The sequence below is a fragment of the Mustela erminea genome, chromosome 17 (assembly GCF_009829155.1).
Source record: "Mustela erminea isolate mMusErm1 chromosome 17, mMusErm1.Pri, whole genome shotgun sequence".
NCBI classification, from domain to species: Eukaryota; Metazoa; Chordata; class Mammalia; order Carnivora; family Mustelidae; genus Mustela; species Mustela erminea.
The window spans coordinates 42,555,823-42,566,116 of NC_045630.1; the positions used below are offsets into that span (position 1 = coordinate 42,555,823).

The 10,294-nt window shown below is 45.9% G+C and overlaps 1 protein-coding gene across 9 annotated transcripts in view; it reads left to right on the forward strand.

Moving 5' to 3' along the window:
• The window catches only part of NAV1 (neuron navigator 1), a 251,598-nt gene extending 246,428 nt beyond the window's left edge, over positions 1-5,170 (forward strand). For 7 of the 9 annotated variants that reach the window (XM_032317504.1, XM_032317497.1, XM_032317501.1 and 4 more), the window contains one exon: positions 1,689-3,844. In XM_032317504.1, coding sequence (XP_032173395.1) covers positions 1,689-1,784 — 96 coding nt within the window. In that variant the 3' untranslated portion in view covers positions 1,785-3,844. Of the gene's footprint in view, positions 1-1,688 lie in introns of all 9 variants that reach the window. The other 2 variants (XM_032317498.1, XM_032317505.1) reach the window with 1 other exon arrangement.
• Positions 5,171-10,294: the final 5,124 nt, after the last annotated feature.

Below are 10,294 nucleotides of genomic sequence, written 5' to 3' on the forward strand. Positions count from 1 at the left end.
ATGCTCGTAAAGATCCACGTCTCAGGCAGATCCCAGTTAGGACTATTAACCAAAAAAGAGAGCAGTGGGACACATATACACTCTGTCACTACCTCTCCCCATACATTGGTATTATCCTGAGGATGGCTTCGGTTTAGTGGATTTCATGAACCACTGTGAAAAGTAGTCTGAGACAAGGGACCAGCTGGGCGCAAATATTTGCAAGGCTTGTAACCAAAAGAGGATTGGTACTTAGACTATATAAGACTTCCCATAAAATTTCCAGCTGGGGGGCGCCTGGGTGGCTCAGTGGGTTAAGCCGCTGCCTTCGGCTCAGGTCATGATCTCAGGGTCCTGGGATCGAGTCCCGCATCGGGCTCTCTGCTCAGCAGGGAGCCTGCTTCCTCCTCTCTCTCTCTCCGACTGCCTCTCTGCCTACTTGTGATCTCTCTCTGTCAAATAAATAAAATCTTTAAAAAAAAAAAAATTTCCAGCTGGAAGAATGGACAAAGGATATGAATAGGCATTTGCCTAGAGGAAGGCAAATAGTTAATAAAAATATAAAAAGAGGGGCCCCTGGGTGGCTCAGTGGGTTAAGCCTCTGCCTTTGGTTCAGGTCATGATCTGAGAAGGTCCTGGGATCGAGCCCCGCAGGGAGCCTGCTTCGCCCTTCTCTCTCTGCCTGCTTCTCTGCCTACTTGTGATCTCTGTCAAATAAATAAATAAAATCTCTAAATATATATATATATATATATATATATATATATATATATATATATATAAAGATCCTTAACTTCCCTAATAATCGTGGAAATGCAACATCAAAACAAGGAGAAAACCGTTTCACATTGGCAGAAATAGTGTGTCTGGAAGCACAGACTTCACACTGGGCTGATGGGAGTGTTTGTTAGCAAAGCCCTTTCGAAAGAGAACTTGGCAATTTGTGTTAAAATGTAACATGCCCCACTCCTGTGATCTTGCAGTTTTACGTGGCAAGTAAGAAATTCTTCTACTTCAGTCATAATACATTTTAAATTTTGACTTAGTTAAAAACAGGTGTTACCTGTGTTAAAAAAAAAAAGCCATTAAAATGGAAGACTGTTAACAGGCATGTAAATAGAAGGGTGAAGAGCGGATTCAGGAGAGAACCAGCCAGGTGTACGTAGCTGAAATGGAGGGTGACAGTCTTGAAGAAGCATGGGAGCGAGAGAGAGCTAGAGAGTGCAGGAGGAAGGAAGCGGATGTACCATAGTGTTTAAACCTGACACAAAGCACTAGGCTGTGTGTTGGGGGCGCAGGACTGGCTCGTGAGAACACCGAGTCTGTTCGGTTATGATTTATTTGGAAGAAGTTGACACACACAGGTGTTCTTACGGCCGCTTCGCACATCCCTCCCGGTATTAGCCGGTATGTCCAGGCCTTCTGTCTTCTCCTGCATGTGAACACCTTGGAGGCAGAGGCTGCCTTGTTTGGGCATCGTATAGAGGAGACACTCTCCAGCAGCACGTGCCCATGCTTACAGACAGGGTTGAAGTAACCCTTGCTGCCTTTTCTTGAGCCAGTGAGCCACATGTAAACCCTCCGGGCCCTTCATTACTTCCAAATGAGAATCTTCCAGTGCCGTGATCTAGATGGCTTTATGTTTCCCTTCTGTGGGCAAGGACCCTGAGTCCCGACTCTCACGAATCCATCCTTTTGCCCCTCTTTAGATGGCCATGCTGCTGAAACTTCAAGAAGCTGCCAATTACATTGAGTCTCCAGATCGAGAAACCATCCTGGACCCCAACCTCCAGGCCACGCTTTGAGGGTCTAGCGTCACTGTCACCCCAGACAGCAGAATGCTGGCATCAGCGACGTTCTCTCCTCCTCTCCCCTCTCTTCTTCCAGAGCACTGGTTCTCCAGCCCAAGAGAACAGGAGGGGGAGGAGGAGGAAAGGAAGAGGGCAGGTTCTTGGTGCTGCACCTTGATTGAGAACTTCCTAGTAAGGACTGGTGGGGTGGAGCTTGGAAACTTGTGTCCCCTAGATACATTTACTGGCCTCCTCTCATGACTTTGGGGAAAAGATGATTCTGGGTCTTTTTTCCTTGATTTCGTGTCTCAATTACGGACTCCTAGGCTTTCTGGGAAGGGATTCAGAAGACATCAGAAAATCCCGCAGCAGTTCCTAACTGATTCTCATGAACAGCTCTGGGAGAGACAGCCCTGTGTGGGGACATCGAAGGGAGGCGGAAGCTCCCCAGAATTTCTCGCAGACCCTTCTGAGTTCCATCACCACTGCCAATAACTCTTCCCCCAGAGATCTGGCTGGAGCCCAGAAAAAGCAGCATGTGGTTTAAAAAATGTTTAAATCAATCTGTAAAAGGTATTAAAAAAAAAAAAAAGAAAGAAAGAAAGAAAAAGAAAAGATGACGCTGGAGAGAGGAAGCAGTTGCCAAGGTAGAGAGCGTGCTGCCCATCCCTGGATGATGTAGGGGACCACAACCAGATGGCTGCCTATCTTGGAAGTCACCAAACCACAACAATAGCATTCCAGCCTTCAGAGAAAGACTGCTAGCTCTGTCTTATACCCTCTAATTTAACATGCATGAGAGTCAATAAACCCTACTTTCTTTTTTATTTTTGCTTTTTGTTTTGTTTCTTTTTCCCCCTTCCATGTGCCTATTTATTTTCCTTTTCTTTCTTTCTTTCTTTCTTTCTTTCTTTCCCCCCCCCCCCATTTCCTCTCATGTCCACAAAATGCTTGGGTTGCTTTTACTGGGGCTAGTTTGGCTTTTCCAAGTGGGTTTTCTTCGGAGAATCTGATGCCATCTAATTGGCACTAGCTAGATGCCTGCTGTACCACTATCTTTGGCAGCCTTGGGACTTACAGGAGACTGGAAGCATTGATTCAGACAAAAGTTAGCAGAAGAACCTTGACTTCACTATTGAGAAAGCACATGTTCTGCCTGGGAGCTCAGCTGCCAGCCTTCAGCCTGAAAGTGTATCCCCTCATGCTGATAGAAGATCTATTCTGAGCTCCACACAGGACTGGAGGAAAACCAGGAACCTGGGAATATTCCTTTGTGTTGTGGCCTTTTGGGCCCCTCACTGCGCTATTCTGATGGCAGCCACTCTGCTCAACTGAATCCAAAATCTGTAACTGGCATTTACTATTTGTTCTTGACAAGTAAATACTTCTAGGAGACCGGACATCCATAGGAAATACTCACAATCAGAATGTAAGTTTCAAGGAATTTGATTTGGTGGCAAGGATGTGCCTTCTAAAGGGATCCACCCTCACCAGAAGTTGCCCCGAAGGCCCGGCAGTCTATATGCCTTCACTCAGCAAACACTGAGTACTTACTGTCTACCAGTCGCCAGGTTTAAAAAAAAAAAAAAAAGGCAAGACTTGAGCCGTTGTGTTCACAGTCTGGTAGGAAATCTTAATCTTCATTAAGTGCACATCCCCTGCTTATCTAGACCCTCAGGATCATCTAAGAAATGTAGCCAAAACCCAAGGTGCCATCTAGAAAGAAGCCTTTGATTGTCTAATACAGGAGGGGCAGAAGATCTAGGATCCATTAGATGGACCCTGAAGGACTATGGAACCTTGCTTATCTCAAGTGGACACGTCCTTTTCCTGGCATTTCTGGAAGCCACTGTGGGATGAGGTCCAGCCTGAACTGCCTGGCGAGGATGAAGTTTCAGGGCTCTGCAGATCAAAGACACAGGGTGAGCCCGGGCCCAAGTGTGCATTCTTCAGATTCCTATGTAGCACAAGACCTTATCTGAATCTACAGGCATACTCACCTGGACTGTTCTGTCCCACCCAACCAAGGAGTACATGCATCTGACTCTTCATATCAGAATCTTTCCATTTAGGTCCAACAGATGGTTCAGGTTGCTCCCCAAGAAAGCTTCTGCCTTCGCCTGTTTGCTTTCAGGGATGACAGGGCGCTCTATGCTGGAGACTTTTTACTGCTTTTGCTGCTAAGTCCAAGAGCTGTGAAGATCCCCAACCAACTCAGCTGTAAAATATGCAATTCTGTGGTGGGAAGAGGCTGTTTGTTCAAGGATGGTGCTGATATCACTGCCTTAAGGTCTCTGCTGTGCAGAATGAGGAGGCCTCAGAGCTGGGTGTTCTCACTTGGATGGAAGGGAAGACCGGGACGGGCCTACTTTGGACCGAGGCCTCTTCTGAACCCTGTCCTTAGCTCCAGTCCCATGGCAAGGCTCAGACTTTCAATGCCATCTTAATTGGGTGGTTGAGCCCTTAACTCTCTACTTTCTGGTGCTGCCCAGTCAGTGCCTTCTATCATGGATGTTACTGGCTACTTGAGAAAAAGGAATGAGGGGAACCCCTTCCTCCATTCCAACTGCCTCAGACCTCCAAAGGGATTCTTGGCTCCGTAGAAACCATGGATACCACCGTGAATTTTACTTGGATCCTCAGCAGGTTGATTCTGGAGGCCTCTCGTGTTACGAATTTTACTCTCTATTTCTGGGACCCACCACCCTCTACTCTGAGTTGACTGCTGCATTTAGCCCAGGTCTCTAGTTGCTTTCCTCCAAAAAGTGCGTTCCCATCTAATGAGGTGGCACTGCAGCCTCAGCTTTCCCTCTGGAGCCTGGGACCCTGTTTACAGTCGCACACTTGGGCCCCGCATTGTGGGGATGTGTTGTCTCACCAAGGAATCATGCTTACGTGGCAACTGCAGAAGGTTGAGCCTCCTCATGGTGCTATAACCCCCTGGGGTGCTCATCCAGACTTCTCTGAAGCAGAAAACCTGAGCTCCCCCCACTGCCCTAGAATTAATGGCAAGAGCAAATCCACAGCATTCTCTCCTACCTACACATCTGCTTCTTAGTTGAGACTATTGGGATCCCTCCGAAAATGAAAACCGGGTCCCATAGCTAACTTCTCAGCCCCCGGGCACCTTCAGAAGAACCCAGCCTACGTAGGACTGGGATGTGTGCTCTCCCTTTTCCTCTCCAGACCCTCAACTCTATTCCTCACCAAAGTGGGCTAGCAGACAACATGGTTCAGTACCCAACATCAGTTTCTGGGGAGAGCCACGACTCCAGGAGAGGTCCCTATGCAGACTCCCTCTCATTTCTGGATGAAGACGACCAACATATTTTGTCCAGTGTATGTGTTTCTCAATCCCTGCCTAGGCATTAAAAATAAAATACTAGGTAATTGGAGGCTAATACGGGACTTGATGTCTTTGTGTGTCTCTCCCTCTCTCTCTCTCTCTCTCTCTAAGAGCACTTTGCTGTTGCTGTTTCCAACTTCTGAGGCTTCAGAATATTTTTTAAAGATCTATGCTTTGTGGCAGCTCTACGGTGCTTATCTCTTGTCTTTGTGTGAATCCTATACCAATATCTTTTTCATGTAGTCTGACCATTGGGAAGCTAGAGGCTAACAGGAAACAAAGATTTGCTGTCCGTGAACAGACCCCACAATGAAGTCCTTATGGATTGGCATGCTACTTTTTAGTCTTGAATTACCAGTCTTCTAACTAATCTATTCATACTTCTTAAGGATTTCAGAAGAAATGGTGGGTTTTTGTTTTTGTTTTGGGGTTTTGTTTTGTTTTGTTTGTTTTTGTTGGGGTTTTGTTTTGTTTTGTTTTTTTCATTTCATTTCTGGTTCTTTGGTTTTCCTGGTTTGCAAGACTCCCAATGGACCTAATCTCACCACGTCTCCACTCCTAGCTCTCTGACCATGAGGGTCACACTATTCAGAGGGACATTCCTTTCCAGTCTCGGAGGGAACTCGTTCCTGTAGGTTTCCAAAAGAGTAGGAAGAAAACAACCCGATCTTTCTCCCAAACACCTCACATCATTGCCTGTGAGGACTCCCATATACAGAAACCCTGCTTACAAGGTGAAATTTGCCAGACAGGGTAGGACTTGGTCCTACAAACCAGCATTAGGAGACCTACAGGAGACTCTTAAGGATCCTTGATTGCAGGGTGTTTAGGAAAGGAGGCTGTTCTTGTCCTAATCACAGGTCTAACACAGGGTTCAAGTGTTAAATTAATCCAGATCACCAAATGTAACTTCTCAGCATACTTTTTTTTCTTTTTCTTTGACCTTAGCTAAGCTGATGCTAATAAGCAGACTATAAGTCAACCCCACTGATGGGATGAAATGTGTTTTTCCAGAGGGTTTATTAATGGATATACTAATTCACTGCTGGTACACTCTTAGGATGAGGAACTACTAGCAAGTTCTGGCTCCTAGTGGTTCATGGCTCCACTAAGGAGGCCATAAGTAATAAAATGGTCTTAGGGACACTGTGTTCCCAAGCCAATGCCTGAAGATACTGCCCTTTATACTTGAATCAGCTTTATATATTCATGAGTCCTCAACCAACCTGATCAGGGATATATGGGGCCACCAGATGGGCTCTCCCCATTGCTGAGGATCCATGTGTGTGTGTGGATGTGTGCTCAGCCCAGTCCTGGAGGCAAGCGCTGCCAGCCAGAGACTGGGAAACAGGAGTAAGCTGGAAGATGAGGACCCTGGTAGAAATACGGAGGCTGCACAGAGAGCATTAGAGTTGAAAATTAAACCTATGTATCCTGGATCCTCGCAGTTTGATGTTCTGGCTATTTTTCTGAATGATTATGTCACGGAGAATTTTCTATCGACAAGAATGGTCATGGAAGTAAGTGGACCTTTGGTCCCTTGATTAAGCTCTTTCATTTCTTGGAATACTGGTTTTCAACCTCTGTTTCCAGCCCAGCAACAGCAGCAACATCTGGGAACTTGTTAAAAATGAAATTCTCAGGCCCCCATCTCAGACCTACTAAAACAGAAACAGAAACAGAAACTACTGAAGAGGGCCCAGCCATTTGTGTTTTAACAAACCCTCTTGGTAATTCTGATGCATGCTTCAGTGTGAAAGTCACCTTTTTTTTTTTTTTTTTTGAGGGAAAGGCAAGTAGCAGAGTCCCCACACTGAGGGGCTTTAGGACTAAAAAATAAGAAGGTCCTAAGTTACAGTTTGGGGTTTTACATTAATTTCAAAGTTATCTTTCCCATGCTTCCTTATGTTTCTGTTTTTCCTCTTATTTAACACAGAAAGAAAAGGTACGTGTGCCTTTGGGCAGACGTGAGGGGGAATGCTGGCATCCTTCGAGTTGAACACAATCTTTGGAGAACTATCTCCTGCCTCTGAAATTTTTCCTTGGGAAACGAAAGGGCGGTAGCAGAAGAAAGCAGTTGGAGGTCTCTTCCAGACTGCTCTTCTGCTCGATTGCATCTACTCCGAGCATTTTCCTGATTATATAATAGGATGAGAAAAGTCAGAAAATCTCATTTGTATTTCCATGGCAACTTGTGCTCTTAGCAACATCCTCCCTCCTTTAGTTGAGTTCTGAAGGGCGCTGCTGGGTCTGAGAAACCTGGCCAGAACCTCCTTCCCCAAGGCTGGTGGGGGACTCCAGTTCCCCCAAGAAGGCCCCATCTCTGTGCTGTGCTCGGCTCACAGGAGGGACTTAAGCACAAAAAAGATGCAGAACAGGGGCAGCTAAACCTCTGGGCTCATCCTTTCCCTTCCCCATGCCAGGCCTAGGGTACAGAATGACAGCCACAGTGACAGAATAAAATCCTTCAACAACAAAAAAGGAAAAAAAAAATCTGAGAGGAGCTTCTTATCTTTCCAGATTCACAGATTCTAGCTGATGGGGCCATGGGGTAGCTGTGGACAACTGCTTTTGTTTCAAGTTTGTCAGTTTTCCCTGCCAGGGAGCTTATGGGTAAAGGACAAAGTGATGTGCTAGTACTAAGTCCCTTGAAATCAAGGACTAAGCATCTGGGGAGGAACTAAGGCCGGAGAAGGCAAGTGTAAAACAAATTGCAGTAAAGTCACCTCTTCAGTCCCCCCAAAGGCTGATGACAGGCCTTTGGTCATCTCCTGTGGGCTCTTCCTGCTTCCCTGCCATTCCTCGGAGACTGAAGATGTTGGATAATAAGCCAAGAGCTCCCATATCCCTGCCAGTGTCTGGGCTACTGCTGTGCAGAGCCTCCCACTTAATGGCTTTTGTTACTGTTGTTTTTTGTGTTGTTGTCTTTTTTTAACAGAACAATCCTTTTTTAAAATGAATTCCAACCCCTACTAGATTCCTTTCCTTCCCTTCCCCACCCACCCCCATCCTGTTTTAGGCAGCACTGTTTATGTGGATGGACTCCGTGTTTCTCAAATGCATGGCAATCCTCAGGTGGAAAGTGGGCAGGAATTTTTGCACCAGGTTCGGGTTGGTTTGTTTGTTTTTTAATTTATTGGACGTAAAGCTCCAAACCAGGATATGTGTGTGTCTATGTGTTTATGTTTTTTTCTCATGTGACCCTCTCTTTCAGTCTACCCCCTTTTATATCTAATGTAGAGAAAGCAAATTTGAATCTGGAAAGCAAACCGTTGTATATAGTTGCGGTAACAATCATGAAGAGAGCTGAGCTGTCCCCCTAGTAATTTGTTTTAAGTTAACAAATTGGTTGAAAATTAAATCCATGCCAGGCCAGCTGAAGAGGCCTTCCTCCATCACTGCCAGAGGCCCCTCCTCTGGGCCCTCTGTTCCATCAGGCATGTCTCCTCCCAGCAAGATTCATCTGTTTGATGCCATTTGCGTTTCAATAAAGTTATCTCCTGTATTGTCCACTGGTTCTCTCTAGTTCCCTCTCTGTCTGGTTTCTGTCTCCATTTATCTTGTGGCCCATTCCTTGATCTGCAAGGGGAGACTGCTTGTGGTCATTTGCCTAACCAAGGGGTAAACCTCATCTGCCTGGAAATGTCTGATCCTCAAATCCTAAGTAGGAGCTCTGGAACCCTTTGGTTGGGGAAAGCGGGGAGCGGGGGTTCCCTACTTGCACACTGTGGACATAGCATCCTTCAGCAAACCAAAATTCAGAGCTCTTGAGTTCTCCATCGACTCCACAGTTTAAAAATCTACCACCCTCTGGACTTTCCTGTTCTCTTCCAGGGGTAAAAGTGAATTTAACCCAGGAAAAAAGAAGCTGCTCCAATGGAACAAGGAAAGAAGGAAAAGAAGTCCTACTATTCCCTACTGTGGAATTTCAAGGTCCAAGAAGCAATCTTTTCCCTATGAAATTGTGGTAACATAACCCACCTGTCCTCTAACATGGGAAATGACAAATGTGTTTAGAGCTGTCCTCAAAGCAAGGAATCAATTTTTAGGAAGAATACTCAGATGAAGTGACAACCCCAGATCACTACCAATTTAGCAGTCGTAGTCTTAGAACTAGGCTAGGAATTGCCATCTGGTTTCCTCTGCCACTTGGGAATGAGAGTCAGAGTTCCTAGAAACCGTTTTAAGGCACTTAACCTGAACAGCTTGCTAAAAATTACCTGTTCCTCTTGCTCTAGAGCCTCCCCCTCCACCAACATGCCATTCTGACCCTCTGCCACGACGTGCTTGCCAACCCGCCCTGCATATTTTTAAATTTGAAGTGTATTTCATTTACATTCTGCCCTGCATTTTTAACCCCTCTGGATAATCCTCTCCACTTGCTCCAGTATTTAGCGCTATCTCTATTCCTTCAGCCATTTCCCACAACCAGCCCTAAGATATCCATGTTAAACTACTCTCATTCCCTCATCCCTTAAATGTCCAGCCACAATTTCTCTGGGCAAAAAAAAATGTATAGCTTCTCAGTGAACAGGATTCATTCTCAAATAGTCATTCAAGCACTTACTCTGCAGGAAATGTCCTTACCCACGCAGGTGCCCTCTCCTGGCCAGACACTCCACAATTTTGAAGTTGGGCTCAACTAGGCTGGAAAATAGAGGGACAGGGTCTCTTGCAGGTGACCACTCCCCACTGCCCAGTCCACTTCAGTTTCCTTCCCCTACCTTTGAATTCTGGAGGCTGAAATCAAGAGGCTCCCTTGAGCCAACGGTTTTTTGTTTGTTTTGTTTTGTTTCAGTGTTTGGGGTGGAGGAAAGGACTGGTTTAAAAAATCACTATTTCTGACCCAGACCTCTCTACTTAAAGCCATCTACACCCATTCCCATTTCACTTCCTCTCTCCTAACAAAGTCTCTTATACCTGAAAGATCCATGAACTTAAAGTCCTATATCATGGCGTTTGTTCCCAGTGAGTTTGCTAACTTGTTCCACTTTAGAAAATCCCCCTAACCTCAGTTTTCACATAAATGCGAAATGATTCTTGCGGGAAAAGGTGCACTTTCCGTCCATACGACAGGAGGCGCTGTCTCTGGAGGCTTAATCCATTCCCCGCCCCCTTCCCGCTCCCGCCCGGCTCTGGTGCGCAGGCGCGGCTTCGCGGATTGGCCGCGCGCGGGAGC